Source organism: Anas platyrhynchos, chromosome 7 (assembly GCF_047663525.1).
Source record: "Anas platyrhynchos isolate ZD024472 breed Pekin duck chromosome 7, IASCAAS_PekinDuck_T2T, whole genome shotgun sequence".
NCBI lineage: Eukaryota > Metazoa > Chordata > Aves > Anseriformes > Anatidae > Anas > Anas platyrhynchos.
In genome coordinates, this window is record NC_092593.1 from 19175700 (window position 1) to 19193204 (window position 17505).

The 17505-nt window shown below is 35.0% G+C and overlaps 1 protein-coding gene across 3 annotated transcripts in view; it reads right to left on the reverse strand.

The window, feature by feature from the left end:
* Positions 1-556: 556 nt before the first annotated feature.
* Positions 557-17505, reverse strand: part of SLC38A11 (solute carrier family 38 member 11) — a 28035-nt gene continuing 11086 nt past the window's right edge. For 2 of the 3 annotated variants that reach the window (XM_021272074.4, XM_013098971.5), the window contains exons 8-12: positions 13813-13883; positions 12645-12806; positions 10805-10917; positions 10028-10159; positions 6287-8916 (exon numbers count right to left, since the gene is read on the reverse strand). In XM_021272074.4, the coding sequence (XP_021127749.3) occupies positions 8671-8916; positions 10028-10159; positions 10805-10917; positions 12645-12806; positions 13813-13883 (724 nt within the window). In that variant the 3' untranslated portion in view covers positions 6287-8670. Of the gene's footprint in view, positions 3246-6286; positions 8917-10027; positions 10160-10804; positions 10918-12644; positions 12807-13812; positions 13884-17505 lie in introns of those variants that run through there. The other variant, XM_072040902.1, reaches the window with a different exon arrangement.

Sequence of the window (17505 nt, forward strand, 5' to 3'; positions counted from 1 at the left end):
TTCCTTGTCAAATATCTCTTCTTTCCAGTACAGCTACCTAAAAGCAGTTACTACCAATGTTAAACTTTTACAAGACAGCTTCATTAATGTGCCAATACATTTAATTAAAAACAGACTAAACAGCCTGGGTGGGGTTTAACAAAACTCCCAAGCTAGGTTCCTTTTCACACCCTGTAGCATAAACTGAAGTGGATATTTATCACGGTGTCTGTGAGTGAAATATGCAAGAAAGCAGGGACTGCAAAGCTGCCAACTTTCAAAGTACCTGGCCATATCATTCACAGCACCTTGAATATAGCACATCAACAGGTTGTCACAGCCTTAGACTGGGAGTTAACAGGATGGCTGAGAGTGTTAAGTTTGCTGTAACGCTATTTTAGCACAGGCCGATGCTTTGTTTGTGAATATGAAATAAGCACTGATTTTTCTGATTTGGAGAATGTTTTATGGTTAATATTTTGTGTATAGTACTCCCAAAGCTCCTGAAATTAATGATATTTCTTTGCATCTTAACTGCCCATCTTCCCCCTCCCCCCCACCCCTCCCCCCCCCCCAAAAAAAAATATTCTGCAGGCTTCCAAAATACACCAAAAATCATTATAGTTATTTTACAGTCTACAAGGTAAACCATCATAGTTTTATTAGAAAGACAAGATTCTTAGGATAAAATTGTTAATATGTGAACTAAAATTAAGTGATCTAAATAATTAAATTAAAACCAATAATTATTGTTAGAAGTAAAACCAGAAAGAATTCAGAAAGTGTTTTCTGGGAAGGGTTGGATATTCTGTTCACATCTCTATTCACTTTCCCATTTAATTAAGTTCTGTAAAGAACAAAAAAGAATAATAAATTGAAACTGTCATCACAACTCTGTTATGCTGTGATTAATTTTTGAGCACCATCTGCTGGTCTGTTTCTGAAACAACTACTAGATTTCCCAGCTGCTAGTAGCACCTAGGTAAATATCCAGTGTGTATTATTTCATCATTTATTTTGTTAAATTTATTGGAAGTTCCTATGAGTAATGCATTATGATTATATCGGAGAAAACAACAGAATAGTGGAAGGTTTCAGAGGAGATGTGTCGGAAAGGTTAAAACAGCTGCTTCCCACACAGACTAAGACTGTCACAATGATGTTTTAAGCTGAAAAGGTTTCCTAAACACATCGAAAATGAAAGCAATTTGGCCAGTATTTTCATCTTCATGTACCATATGTCAGCCCTACTACAACTCTTGTCAGCAAGGAAAGACGTATCACTGCCATCTTTTATTTCTTGCAGATTCTCAGATATTGCCAGAAAGAGTTGCAGAGAAATCTACAAAGACAGAACTTCAGCCCCAAATGTATCATTACGACTTCCTACTCACCCCTTGCTCCTATCAAGGAAAGGATACAGTACAATCTGCTTTACTTGTCTTTCTCCCAGCTTAATTCCTTAAGAAGAAAGCCTGATATTTCCTCCAGGACCAGATGAAGTCACATGTTAGGAGCCTAGATTCTGACAGGGTTAGCAAGCCTTCTCTTCTCCATCTCCTCAGATGACTACATATTTTCTTAATTTTACACTTTAAATGTTTTGTAAAAGCTGCACTCACTGTCTGGTAAAGATTATAAGTTACGTGCAGCTTGAGTCATCCTGTAAGAAGTCAACTTTAGAAGACAGAATTTGAACCTTACCGCTTCTTTCCCACTCTTCTAACAAACATAATAAATATCTCATGTGTATAATGAGCCAAAATATTTTAAAAGTATCAATTTAAATAAACATTAATTTAACTACCAAACTGAAGGTACAGCCTTCAAGGCATACATAAAAAATGGTCTATTAACATGCTTAGAATGACTGAATTGTCACAAATACCAATTGAATTATTTATTCATATACCAAAATTGCTTTGTCTACTGTCCACAATATTGTATTCAATGAGGGTATACTCCACGTATGTTTTAATATTTTACAGTAAATTTGTCGGAATAAAATCTTGATTCCTACACTATTCCTACACTTCAACATGTGCTTACTTTGTTCATGTAAATTGGACTGCTTCTGCATTTTTAGTTGACTATGTATGCTCAGGATTGAGCTATGTATACTCTGGAGCTCTGCAGAGGCTCACAAAAATTTAAGTCTAAGTAAAAGAGCACACAGAAGGCTACTGTTCATGAATATTTCAGAACTGAAACATGCTTAATACTTCAACAAACATTAACACTTCATAGAGGAGAAAAAAATTCAAGTTGCTAGTCTGGATCAAAATGAATCCTTAATACTTATCAGTAATTTGTGGGAATCCCAAGAGCATTGATACAGAGTTTCATTTATAAGATTACTAATAGTAGAGTTAGTCCAGAAGTGAAGATCCTGGAATAACATAAACAGAACTGCTTCTGCAATTCCTTTAACATTCCACTGAAGATATTTTTGCATCAACAAAACAGCAGTTTAAAAGGTTTATTTTATGTTCTTTTTTTCCTAAAGGGGGTAGGTATACTACAAGGAAAAATATGTAAATAGAATTTTATTTATCATCATTGGGAAGTTGTTATTACTTTCTAACACAACTTTGTTTAGTTGCCTGGTTGTACTTAGTTTTCTTCATTTTTTCCACACTAGTAACTTCTTTCTCTAGGGTCATACTGGTATTCCTCATTAGCTCGTACCACTCCTATGATACCCTGCCTAGTGCCTACTGACACTAGCCATGGGCTTTGATGTTTTGTAATTCTACACTGGCATGATCACAAAATATCTCACTTATTACAGGAAATGGCTGCAAGCTGTTGCACAAATTCCTAAATATAATCAAAAGCAAAAATTTATAAAACATTCTAATCTCAGCAATTTAAAATATAGTCTAGTGAAATGCAGTTAATGCAGTTTACATTGTTAAATACTGAGTGCCAAGAGCGTTCCCAGCTTACATCTAACCATAGAATAACAAGCAACTATAATAAATATATCCTTTTTTTTTTTTTTTTTTTTTTTTTAAGTTTTGATTTTTGGCTCTAGCTTGGAAGCATTAACCATCAGTCGGGAGTATTTGCACATTTTCAATGAAGTTCCTTCCTCAGTTCCAGAAAGCTCCTCTTCTGATGTCCTACTAATGTTTCAGGATGTTTTTCTTTTTGCATCCTGCTTTAGTTCCAATGTGTAAGGCCTCTCAGAAGGCCCTACAAGTGTCACAGTCTTCCAAGAAAATAATTCACAAGTGAATGTCCATATAAAGAAGAACTGCATCCTAATAAAAGCGGTGGGAAAAGATTAAAAGCAATATTAAATAATAGAATGTAGCATGAAACAGAATTCAGGGAACCTTTTACAGTGAACTGTCCAGTTCTTCACAATTATAAATCAAGTTGTGTGCATTAGGGGATACATTATTCCTATCTATTAAAGAAGACTTGTATTTTAAATGCTTATATCAATTTCTGCATTCAGCTGAGGTTTAATAACATAGGAGATGCCAAAGTCAAAGATTAGTTTCAAGTTTCCTTGCTTTCTGCTTTTCCCTGACTTTTTCCATCAATAGCTGCAGTGAACTTCAGAGTAGATAGAGGTGACTAAATCAATTCCAAAAGCTTGAATTTGTTTACAGCAAGCAGACTTGTTTCTTTATAAGTCTTAGACTTGTATTTTTAGGCAATACAAGATTAGATATTTCCAAAAAGCAGATAGCAGTATCACTTCTGAATTTAAAAATATTTTTTTTTCTCTATTTTGCAATTGCAAAAGTAATGAAAGAGTCTCTTGTCCAGTTTCAAAATGAGTAATTACCCTTTGAAGTATAATGGCATAGGTCTTAAATGCATCTGCAGGATCAGCAGCTATATCTTGCCCCAATTAAAACTTCCCACATTGTCACGTCTCTAACTGAAAAGTCAGAACACCAATCCAACTCAATGTCTCCTATGGTCTTTTCCTATTACAGTGCCCTATAAACCACCAAATGCAAACAACCAGGAAAACAGGGCTGAGGAGAGGAATTATGAGGAAGAAATGTGTATCATGCCATTGACTTCCACCGCTTTTGTAGCTGAACCTAAATTAAAAAAAAATTATCAGTGGCAAGTTCAGATGGAGAAATGACTGAGAGGGGATGCTGTGCACGTAAACAGCTGCAGCCCCTGCTCTACTCCATCATCAGTTCAAACTACATAGCTGGCAAAGAAGTTCAATTCACTTGTTTTCACTGCAGAACCTAACTTCCAAACAGGTGACTTTAAGCAACTAACCCATCAAGACCTGGGGTGTACCTTATTTTAGCAAGGTTAGTAGGACACTACTACCTGTGCCCTCAAGTCAAGAAATAGCCCTTCTAGGATTTTGTCTATTTACCTTACTTACTGAAGACCTTGCATGCCTTATTTTATTTGTCACATCTTCCCTGCAACAAGAGGCCTGCTTCACTTGCCCTCGTTCTAGCACTTGCAAGGAACATTAGGTACATCAAAGTCAAGATGTGTACAGGATATCAATATACAACTGTGGGTAACTACTAAATGAGCAAAAACTTTCAGCACTGATCTGTCTTCTACGTGCAATAATGTTCCCATTACTTATACCATCCTATAGATGATTTTCAATTCTGCCTCTATCATTCAAAAAAAAAAAAAAGTATTGTTTTTTTTTTCTTTGTACCTTGCTGAACTGCTCTAGAACACTTAACAGAAAAATTAGATGTTCAGAAAACAAAAAAGTTACTCATGATATCTGTGGTAACAGTTGACAGAACAGTACCCAGAAGACAACATTAATTATTTTGAAGTGAAAAGATAGGGTAGGTTATCTGAAGTTATTACAGAAGTTCAGCTTTGCAAATGGAAGACATGGAGCCATTTTCAGCTGTTCTACCTCAGATTAAATACAACTTCAACAAACTACATTAAATTTTGGTGCATTTCACGTTCTCTGCTAATACACTGTACAGATTTGAAATACAGCAGAATTTGGTAAACAGTCTGATGCTGAAAAAACCTCTTCCATTACCACCACCACACATGAACACAATATTTATAAAAAAAATTGAGCACATATGTCCATAGAGGCCTCCATAATGACCAAAATAGACTGTGCCTAAAGCATTTCACCTAGCAGTGAAGACAAGAGCTATGCCCTTCTTCTACCTAGTCAATGGGAACTTCCAATCCAGCCATTTAGCAATCACATTTATTTTCAAAGCCATTCCATAGTGCTTAAGGTCATTAGCTGAATGTAAATTATAAATACAACAAAGCATTGAATGATAAACTGAAAAACATGTTTCCTTTACTGACCTAAATTCAAATCCTTGTTAGAAGAATTTAGAATTTTAGAATTGTTAGCCAATTCTAAAAAAAAATAAATCCAAACAAATGTTGCTACAGACCAGAACTCATGTGTTTTTTTTGTTTGTTTGTTTTAATTAGAAGTCCTTGTAATAGATCTACTATAAAAATAAGCCTTCTGTGCATTGTGCTTGTTTTACTCCACAATAAAGGACTTCTTCCTCCTTCCTGCTATGGGAATGTGTTTAGTCTCATGTTTTGTACTTACATTTGTTCAGTCTATCACTTTTGCATCTTTCTCTCTACCTTCTATTCAGCGTTCACACCAGAAACAGAGTCCAATTACAAACTCATACGACATTTTTGTTCACTTGTCACAAATACTAACTAGTTAAATCCTTTGCCTATCAGATCCAGTTAATGTGTGTGATGAGATAAAAACTGAAAGAAATACATAGTGTCCATTTAGCAAACCTACTCCATTTTGCCCCCTCCACAGAAAAACTTGTGGTGGAAGGAAAATTCCATCTCTAGAGGGTCCCTGGTAATATACAAGGTTTGCCCATCTGCCAAAATTTCAGTAGAAAATATTTTTGAAATGTCTGTAATTAATAAGAAGCAGACTGTTATAGAAAGTAAGAAACTGTCTGTGCAGCCCCTGTAGGAATGGCAATAGTACATCTGGTGTCCTGAAATGCCTTCTCAGCTGGAAGGAAGGAATTCAGAAGAAATAGTGAGTCATACTATCAGCTTTTGATGTGAAAACCCTGCCAGTGCATGCTTGTGGAACTTTGCTGTTCTTCCTCTGCCTGGACTCCACGAAGACCTGTCACTGCAGTATGTTTGGATTTGAGGATATTGCCAGCACTCCTTTAGCTTCTGTGCACAGTGAATTTCTGGATGTTTGAAGTGCTATGATAGTGGTGAGATCCCAATGAATATGACAAAACTAAAACAAATAGATTGTACTATTAATAAGCCAAAAATAAAACATTAAAAAAATACACTGAGCCAATCAAGAGGTTGTGATTTATTTGGTAAATAAACTATGCTAAAAGCCTCTAGCTTACCAATGAACCACTGTTGTAACTACAAAGCTGAAGCATACTCTTCAGTGCAAAAACCTGTCCAATAGTACAACACAAGCTGTAACTAGTTTTTGTAACTAGCTTTCATTCACTCTTGGTGAGCTCCATTAAAGCTGACAGCTTGTAAATTGCTGCTTTTGCCTGATTTGTTTAGTCAAAGAAAGGCGATATTTTGGAAGCTAAAATTAAATACATTCAACTAGCAATTCTTTAAGGTAGTTGAACTTTCTTTGGCATCGTGCTTCCTTTAAGGTTAAAATGTTCTTTACTACTGCATTGGGATATCAGTGCTGTCATATTTAAGACTTAATTTTTTTAAATATGTATATCCTTAAATGCTTTATGTACTTCCTTTGATGATAGCTACAACTCTGTCTTTGGGAGTTTTGTTTCCAAAAAACATTATGACTATTACAAGCTTTATTGTGACAATAAAAAGGTGCTTATTTCTTTATTCAGACCTCCTAGGTCATAAGAAAGTATATAGGAGGTTATTATTTGCAGTTTCAATAAAGACAAGTTACACTAATAATAGTAAGGAACCATAGTTTCTATAAAGCCATTAGCCAAACTGCAGTTAAGTAACTTTTTCCATAATGTCTGACTTCTCTTCTTACAGTATACTTATATCTGGGAGAGCCTCACCTTCATCTGGCAAGTTTATGATCGAAAATCAGTGAGCCATCTATGATTATATGGTGAAATGAATACAATTAGTTTTGGCAAAAGAAATTTAAGAGCAAAAGAAGCTTTACCAGCAACACAAACTTTTAACTGACCATTACTACCTTAGTCTTTGTATGTTCAGGTTACAAAGCATCACAATTTCTTTAAATCTTCACATTTAAATCATCACATTTCTTTAAATCTTCATTTCTAAGTTAGTAAGGCATAGAAAGTCTCAACCATCATAAAAAAGAGGTAAACATGAATTAATATCAAGATAAGACTCAGTAGAATCTGAAGTTGAAGAGGCAATACTACAACGCATCCTACAGATTATTCCATTGACTCATACTTAAAAACAAAGATTACAATTAATACTTTAAACAAGGTAACATACTTCAAGCAAAAGAAATTAAAATTAAAATAATTGGAATAACAGAAAAGCTCAAAAGTCTTTTCTGATTTGTCAGAAACATCTTCAGCAGCTATCATGAGGAAGTATTAACTAAGTTTAACTCCATTTCATGTGGAAAGAAGGGAATATACTCACACATCTAAGACCAAATAAGCTATTTTGTTCCATCTAAACTGGTGGAAAATATTCCAGTAACAGTAGCAGGTGCCTGGGCAGCAGATGAAGCACCACCCTCAAAGCTGACTCTAGCTAGGGAAATCAAAGAATTGCACTACCAATCTATCTCTAACAGATTTACAACACAGGGGGAAGGAGGGAAAAAAAAAATCCACCCTCACAAAAAAACCCTCAGCCTCCCAAATAAGTTCAAGCTACACATGCCTGGTATGTATCAGTGCTACAGTATAGTTTCAGAACTAAGTAAGGTTATGAATGTAAAAGTCAAGCTGTGATTGTTACAAATATCATTTTCTTCTCTATCAATCTTAGAATTTGTACAGAGAATATTTATCTCAATCTTTTAAAATTCACCTATATGGACAGATTCATGCAAGATGTTTTAATAAGAAAACCAATAATTTTAACAATTACAGTTGAATTATATCAGTTACAGTTCAATTATAACATAAAATTGCCCTTAACTGGAAAGCCAGTAAAAGGGATGCTTTCAGCACTAGAGAACAGTTACTGCAAAATCAAATACAGAATTAATATTTTTTTCTTTTTTTTTTTTTTTTTTTCCAATTTAACCACATGAGTTTAAGACACAGAGAGACCCAGACATACGCTTTTTCATGACTTAAAAAAAAAATAAAATACTATGGTATGCTAATAAATAGACGTTTAATCATTACAAAATTAATTAATAAAAATTAATAAAAATTAATAAAAGCAATTAAACATGGGAAATGTTTACATTCCTACACATTTCACCTATAATTTTTAAGCTGCATTGGTGACTCACTACCATAAATTAAGCTTTTTGGGAAGGTTTGCAAGTTAAGCAAGTAATGTCTACTGCAAGACACCTCTGAAAATTTGTTTCAACGGTTAAAAACTAAGTTTTTCTCAGAAAAAATGATGGCAACATAAAATATATACAGTTGAACAGATTAAAATTATTAGTGCATAGGAAAACATGAAATCTTTGTTCCAGGCACCTTTAAACTGGAATACATGTATATGGCTTGCTGGAAGACACACCTGATCTCATTCAGATTGGTGTGTTACCTAAGGGGGAAGTGTACTGTTGTGAAAAGAAACATTACTAGAGAAGCAGTAGAACATTTCTTTTCCATGGCTACATTCCTGGGGATGCAAGAGAGTCAAAACAAACCCAACTGTCATCACTAGCACACCAATAACAAGAATCAGGCAGGATATGAGGTTATCCGAATGGTTCCACCGCTCTTTGGACAGCTTTAGATAACATGCTGTTGGGATGATAAAAACAAGTGGGGTAGCACTCAGAACTCCCTGTGTGTGGGAAACAACAAGAAAACCCTCATAAGCATGTAGATTTAGACCTGAAAAAAAATCTGAATTTGTAAACAGCTATGAAAAGACTGACGCAACAGTAAAACTGGATAATAAAGGCCTTTTCTAGTATTACTAAATAGAAAATGTTCTTTTCCAAGTCACATATAGACACATATGTGCACACATAGTTAAATAGATTCATTATACCAACATTTAGATATTTGGCCCAAATAGGCACATATGGATGCACAAATGTACATAATTTTATTGGTGTATATACACAGGCAAGTTTTCTGCACTTGTGGAAAAAAAAAAAAGAAAGAAAAATGATGGAAAAGAAATTACCAACACTTGCCATGAATAAGAAACCAAACCAAGTGGACCACTGTTTATTTTGAGACAGTGATAATTTGCAAATAATTAACTCAGAGGAAACTATGTAGGTAATTATTTCAGATAGAGGGTAATTGGATAGCTTATCTGAATATTCAGACTGGTTCTATAATATTAGTCCAAGCATGTTCTGCTAAATCATTGCTACAGAATCACTTATTACTGCTCAGTTGGCAGATAAACTGCATTGTGGATCAGAGCAATGTACACGTACTGACATGTATCATGTAGTGTAAAGAACAAGTTGCTCACTTCTGTTCCATCAGTTTCAGGTAAGTGTGCAATAGATGACTTGAAATTGTCATTGAATGTATGGACAGGAATGTAAGAAGACAATTCTAAAATAATTCCATAACGAAACAAAGGCTGCCCTTAAAGTTTTCTTCATCTTCTATCTATATTTCCACATCTGATTTATTAAAAATAGCTGACATGAAATTGAGGGTAAAATATTACAAATGATGCTTAGCATAAATGTAGATTGGATTTTGAATTATTTCCTTGGTTAAAAGAACTTTTCTTCCTGAACTTTCTTCTTCAGTTACACTATTTACAACCACTGAACAATTCTTTTTTTTCCTACTAACACTTCTATCTGAGTACTATGCTGAATTGCGTAAGATTTTTAGGAGAGCTACAGATTTTTCTGAGTTCTTTTATAAAAAAAAAAAAAAAAAGTGATTTATTAAATAGAAGAGTATGCAGGTTCACTTACATTCAGCTCTAAAACTATTCCAAGGCAATCATACACCAACGATACACCAGTTGCCACAGCAATGATAATTACTGTCACAACAATATGGAAAACCGTTGAGAGGTTCCCATGGAAAAACACATTGGCAATCACCTGGAACAGAACCACAGTTTTAAACTTTGATTTTGCTCTTTATTTTAACAACCAGTTTATAACAAATCTCCTAACCTTAGGAAGCTAAAAGAATGAGTGAGAATATACCCACTGACCTTTGAAGCTTGCTTCAAGAAAACATCTTCATCTGCTTCCAAAACTAACTCATAGAAAGCGTTACTGAAATTGCAGAACACTTTCAATACTGGCTTAATTATATCTGCAGGATTTATTTTCCTCTCATTTTCCTGCTACAGAACAAAACCAATTGCAACCACTGATTGAACAGGTGGATTTCCTAGATAGAGACACTTTCACCCAGCAAAGCTAGTAAGCATGGTTAATGTGTTATTTTTAGCTATTCAACATAATGATGAGAGTAACATTTATAACAAAAATGGAATTCTATGCAGACTTTATAGCTGTTATTATAATGTTACTTTATATATTAACAAGTATAACGTAATATTACCAGAATCTCAACACTACAGATACTACCCTCATATTCACTGCATCAGCAGAATAGTTATCTGTTGATATTTATTACAGACCAGCCATTGACTTCAGCCACAATATGTATTAATAATGTTATCATGTTATTAATAATATCAACATTGTTAAAGGGAGAACGTAATAAATGCTTACCTCTCTGGTAACAAAACATTCAAGGGGGAAGGTCAGAATTACAGTAACTCCATAACAAAACCTCCCAAATGTAGCAAGGTTGTCATCTCTACAGTAGTTTTCAAATATATCTCCTGAAGCACAGCAAAACATCGATTAGTTTGAACTCACGTCATTTTCTTATTTGCAAACTGGAGTGTAAGTTAATGGAGTCACTAGAGTAATCGAGACTTCCTGTTCCCCTTTCCTGATACATCAAGAAACTCCAGTTACAGTCAAGTTACATTCAGGAGGAATCTTAACTTGCTATTAGCAGTGTTTTTATTTGAAGTAGTATTTACATGTATCTTTCAAAAATATTTTAATATATTTTAATATATATGCTGTCCTCCCCTTAGCATCTATTTTATATGAAATGCTGTTATTTAACTCAGTACAGGACAGAGACAGCTTGTATATAAAATATTTAATTTTAAAATGTAAGTCATCTAACAAGAACAGTTAATACCAGGAAGGCCAGGGAGTTACCTCTGCATAACTGCATCTCCCTGATACTATCTAACCATAGCTGGTAAGCTACAATGAAGAATTTCAAATATTCTGAGCCTGAAAGCCCATTATAAATATATGGATTATTAAGCAGTAAATCTTTTTATATCTAGCAACTAAAGCATTGCAAGAGAATTTAGATCATCTTGCTTAGTGGTTACAGCAAAGAATCTGGAATCATGATCCATCAGGCACAAGAAAAACTGCAAGACAGTAATCAGATGATGTACCACATCTTTTCTACCTGTTTATTATACTGTCTTATGATTTACCACTTTCAGGATCACAACGGCACTGAAGAAGGAATAGGATGTGCTTCAGAGAAGATATCTGGAAGATTTTGATAGGAGAGACAGAAGGTAAGATGGAACCTGTCTACAGTAGAATCATATGCTGAGGGATTGCTGCAGTCAGAGCTCTCTATATATGAAATACCTCAAGCCAGTTTGCACTTAGTCTGCCTACAGTTGTGTCTAGGCCAGCAACTTATGTTGTACAAGCAGTACTGGAAGGAGGAAAAAAGGAGAACAGATCAACTAGTAACCCTCACCCCACAATTCCTCGGTTCTCAGCTAAATGCTGCATTTCTTTACAAAAGGAAAAAAGCTCAGAAGCATTCTCCCACAATTTGGAACAGCACTATAACAGAAAAGCTGATTGTTTATGCAATGTGTATTTTTTCCTTGAGGAACTAATGCACTGAACAATATAATACTTTTTTCTTTCAAAAGCACTTTTTTCCATTTCTTTTTAAACAAAATCACATAAAATAGTATAATTATCAATACATGTTATATATTATATTCATATATATACACGCATACACAAAGACCTGACAATAGCATTACACTACAATGGCTGTTGTAATGATAGGAAATATCTAAGTCAGAGCTAGGATGCTATATTTGCACAGACAAGAGAAGATACAGAAGAACATACAGAAATATGTATCCAGGCACCCTAAAAAAAAATAAAAAATCAAAGTTTTTCTTCTTCCTGCTCTCTTTGTTATAGGACCATGTGGCTAAGTTACAGATGTTTAGTCCTCGTAAGTATTTGGATGTGGAAGTATTCAAAGGGGATTTTCACTGGTTAGGCTTCCACTTGGGAATCTGACACCTATTAGCATATAGCTGACATATTTGTATCCCATTTTGGTTGATAGGTAACTATAAGGAATGTCTGTCCTAGCTGTTTCTGTCCATGGTAGATATAAAAATGTCAAGATCTTACTAAGGTATTAAAAACAGAACTCAGAAATTAAGTGTAATGACTATAGAAAGCACCAAAATTGAGGGACTGAGCAGTTTACCTTCTGTGTATCCTGTAAAAGTCATGTACCCACATGCAGCAAATAGTACACTGATAACAACAGCAAGGGAAACAGACACATGTGTGATTCGGGACCAGTTGTTTAATGTGGGTTCTTCCAGAGAGCCATATATTAAAAAGCTGTTATGGTGGCAGATGAATGCTGAAACACACATGACATTTAAAGCATATATATGAATTCATGCACACATGCATATAAAATAAATTAATGGAGTATATATTCCAAGGTAGGGGAGACAGTGCAGTTTGATACCATTTATTATTAAATACAAATATTAAATCTGCACTGAATAGCAAAGATAAATGGCTTGAACTTTTACTTAATTGATTTGATGCAGGTTCATATTCATCCTGGGATATAATAATGCTGATTACATTACCTTAAAATGCCACGTTGTTTCTTCCCACTCCCCTATAAGAAGTGGAATCTGCATTCCACTTACAGTTTTCTGCTCTTTTGCATGAGAACACAACAGCACTTCAGAGATTCTTTCAAACCCACAGAACCATTTGCTACTTTCAGACATCCTATGACATCCATTTTAGACAGCAGCAAATATAGGGAGGCCTCATATTGTCACAGCATTAACAAGAGGTGAGATACAATGTCCCCCAAGCAGAATGGGTTTTACAATGACAATAACGGAGGTGAGTCGAGACTCATCTGAATGGTTCATTGTTGAAATGGGAGGTGACAGGCACTCTATAATGTCTCACTCTATAGTGAATGTATACATCTCAGTCCAATACCTTTCTGTTACAGTTTACCCAAGAAAATACAGACTGTTCAGAGCCTCCCCAATTTAGGAACTAGACTAGCACTACCAATACAGGTGCTTTAAAATATGAAATATAAACTGGATTCACATGTGCCATGCGCAATCTCTGCTACAACAGCAATAGCTTCTATGGCAGGATGGACAACAGACTGTGATAATGCCTTAAATTGTAACAATTAAGTTCACCTATGGATAATACAAAAATCAACTCCAGCTTTCCATAAACCATCTTAATATGAATATATGTATGTACATATAATAAAAAAGTAGTTAAAACCACACAATTTCTAGGTTTAAAAAAAAATAAACACACAACACTTTTTTTTCCCCGTTGAAGACTGAAAATACAAAAAAAAATAAAAGACTTACCAAATGACATCACCCCAACGGCTTGTACTGCATTTGATTTTGCAAATATCCATGCATTTTCTGATTTGGGTCTAAAACAGAATTTAATAGATTACACTCTTTTCAACCATCAATTATTAAAAATAATTTTAAATACTATGCTGTGATACAGAATTAGTAATCAGAACTCCAGAGCTATCTGAATTAGGCCAGTATTCATCAACAATAAGCTGAAACCAGGGAGATGCCCTTCTCACCTTTCTTGTTTTGATTAAAGTATTCCTGGAACCTGTTTTTTTTTTTTGCAGCCCAAACTGTCAGCCTGTTTCAGCAGCCAGTTCTGTAAATAAACTCTTCAAGTCACCATTCATCAAGAAACAGTAACTAGGAAGGTAAAAGCTGTTACTGATTCCGACTGAGGTTATCTCAACCCAAAATCTAACACTATTCAGAGGCAATTTTTTCCTTTGAATTTGCACACGTAATTCATGGAGTCCAGAGATACTTTTTTCCCCAAGGTCACAAATCAAGTGAGGCAGTTTGTCTTTATTTACACCAGTTTCAGCTACTCCTCATCTTAAAGGAACTGTGCTAGTTCCCAAAGGAGTGACAAAATACATTTTAAGAAAGTGGATGGAGACTCTTATACTCAGGCAAGAATGTAATATCCTCTATATCTGCTCCTCTAAGATATGCCCACAATTTTGGACTTTGTTAATAGTAAGCCTTAGAGGAGGGCCACAGAAAACTGTCAGCAATCTTCATTAAAACCCACTTGAAATACAAATTATCTGCATAAAGAGCCAAAAGGAATGAAAGAGAACGGCAGGAAATATTCCTTCCCAGACCTGCAGTTTGCCAATAATATCAAATGAAATTCGGTATCAAATGAAGCCTTATATTTGTAATATTGAAGCAAAAAGCATGGGTGCAGAGAAATTTGCTTTTAAAAAGCATGCTGCTACTACGATTGCTCCATTTTTACTTAGAGGCAAAGCAGCTGCCACCTGAGGCCTTATCTGCTGTCTTCCTTCAAAGCAGTATGACAATCAGTTCTGTGAAGGTAACATTGGAAGCTTTGTCTCTCCCTCTGGTACCTAGGTGGTTTTGACAGCCATAGTGGCACATACTATACTAGATTTCATTGCTGCCAAATTTTTAAACATAATTAGAAAACAAGTAGTTGTTTTTTGTTAGTTTCCTGTTTGAGAACTCATATCTCACTATATCTTGAGAACTCGAGTAGTCATGGCTTCCTTCTCCATATTAAAAACCTGATTTCTGGCATCCAATGTGCATTCAGCTTAGACTTAAAACAACTTTTAGGCTTTTAAGCTATAACCTTAATTTCAAAGTCGAACAGGACCTGAGCATCAAAATAAAGCTTAGTTTTTTTTTCAGCTTGGATGCAGTATACATTTTTGACTACTCTAACATACAGCTTCTAGTCTTAAGCACCTGAATATGGCCCTCCTAAAATATTCTCAGATTCAGAAGCAACGTAGATGCTGTAAAACACTGTGAATGAAATAGGTATCGTGCATTTGTTTTATGAAATAGGAGATCTGACCAGCTACAGCTGTTGTAGTTCATTATACAGAGTAGCTTCCTTTACTCATATGAAATCAGAGGCATCAAGTTAGAGATGGTTGTGGATAATTCATATTCATAATTTTGAATGGCTTTTTCAGGAAACTATTCACATCTCAAAGACAGTAATATCACAAAAAACAGACTATAGGAAACAAATCTTACAATTGTTCTGTTCTATAACCACTAGAAGTCAGCTTTGAAATCAAACACAGAAAATGAAAATTTGTCCTAATGCCCTGTACAAAGAATAGTTCTAAAATGCATAGAAATAAAGAATGCTTTTATCTGAAACACCTCTTGATCAGGTAACCACAACAGTTTCAAACATTTTTTCTGTGAAAATAGCACAACCCACGCAACAATATAGCCATGTTATAAGTTCCCTATAAATGGGATTTAAACATCAGAATGGAAAAAGCATGTAGATTTCAGTTGAAACATCTTGGAAAGTGACCAGATATTTTAGGAAAACATCAGGAGCTAGTTTTCCACCTGCACAGCAATAACATATGCACTGGCAATACACAGACTGAAATAACGCTTTGTGGCTGAACAGCAAACCAGATTAGGAGTACTATCTTGGAGGGAGCTGAGCAGCAAAAGAAAAAATCCTGCTTATTTATCAGTGTAAGAAGGTAAACTCCTTCCCTTTCCAGATCCGTGATTTGAACATTGCCAGGGAATTGCCATGTCTTAGAACACACACTGGTATGGACAATAAATGCAACAGAGCATGACTCAGTATTTCTTACAATGTTATATACTCCTGCAGGTTTTTTGAAAAGCATTTCCAGACTTTGGGAATACAGACCTCCCACAGATATGCTACATAACTAACAAGTGAAAGTAACATGCTAATGGGAATCTGTTTGAAATAACAAATATCAAACTTCAAGCAACATATTTGCATAACAGACTTTCATACAATATATGCTTTTAGGTCAAATACAAATGTGTTCACAAAGACTTGAGAAATTCACAAAGAAAAGATCCATTAGTGAATATCATGGTCTAGATATAAGAACACTAGTCACATACATAAAATTTATATAAATGTTTGTCTGTGTAGACAGACATACACAGGCTGACTGAGTGTATCAAAAGAAAACCAGGTAACTCTATACCTGTTCAAATCTTTCAATCCTGGTGCTGCTGTTAAAGACAGGTCCTTGTCAAAAAGAAGACGAACAAACAAAACATTGTTCTGACCCAGTTTGACCTACTTTCTTGCTAGGAATTGTTAGGGGATGATTTCAGCTGCTGCTCACAAGAATAGCAGTAGCTATGAATATCCATGAATGATAAAAAATAGCTTACTGCTCCACGCTCAGTGTATAAAAACCACAGGCTATGCCTGCACAATTTTTTTTTTTCATGCCGGAGAAGCAGCAGGAGGATGAAACAAACATTTGTGATGCTAAATGCTCTTGGTTAAAGCTGTGCTATCTGTAGTATAAAGTAGTTGAAATACAACACAAAAGTTGAGAGTACGTAACTCTGATTCTTGGAACATAAATAATAAAATATTGAACAAAAAAAGACTTTCCAAGGGAGATACTGGCCAAGAAAATCTCTCAGCTGGAAGTAAGACAACAGCAAGACAGGCTGACAATTAGAATCATCAGTGGGAAGGTAGTGAAACCTAGTGGTGAAGAAAGCCTAGTGGTTAATAAAATAAGGCTCTACTCAGTTCTCAGTATACTTAAGGAAAAGTATAGCATAATAAGCATGCTAGTGAGTTTAAAAATGTTAGAAGTGTTTTAAAGAGATTGGTGTTCACCAATGCAAGAAGAGGTAGGAGAATACGAAAAGAACAAACAAGCCAGGCAAAATCTAAGAGTTCCTAAAGGAGTAAAGGCATTTAATATCCAGATCCTGAGTAAGAGTCAGGCAAAATTGTTTGGCAGCCTACAACAGCAAGTCTTCTATCTTGTGTAAAACATTTACAGTAGACTAGTTCACATCACAAGGTCTACGCTATGCAGAAATTTTCTGTCATTTATGTAGAAATGCTGCGAAATGTAGTACAGCAGAATGCATCAGAAGCAAAATATCTTAAAAGAGAGTAAGAGAAACCTACATCCCTGATCTCAACCCCACCAACAGGCACAAAGCACTGAC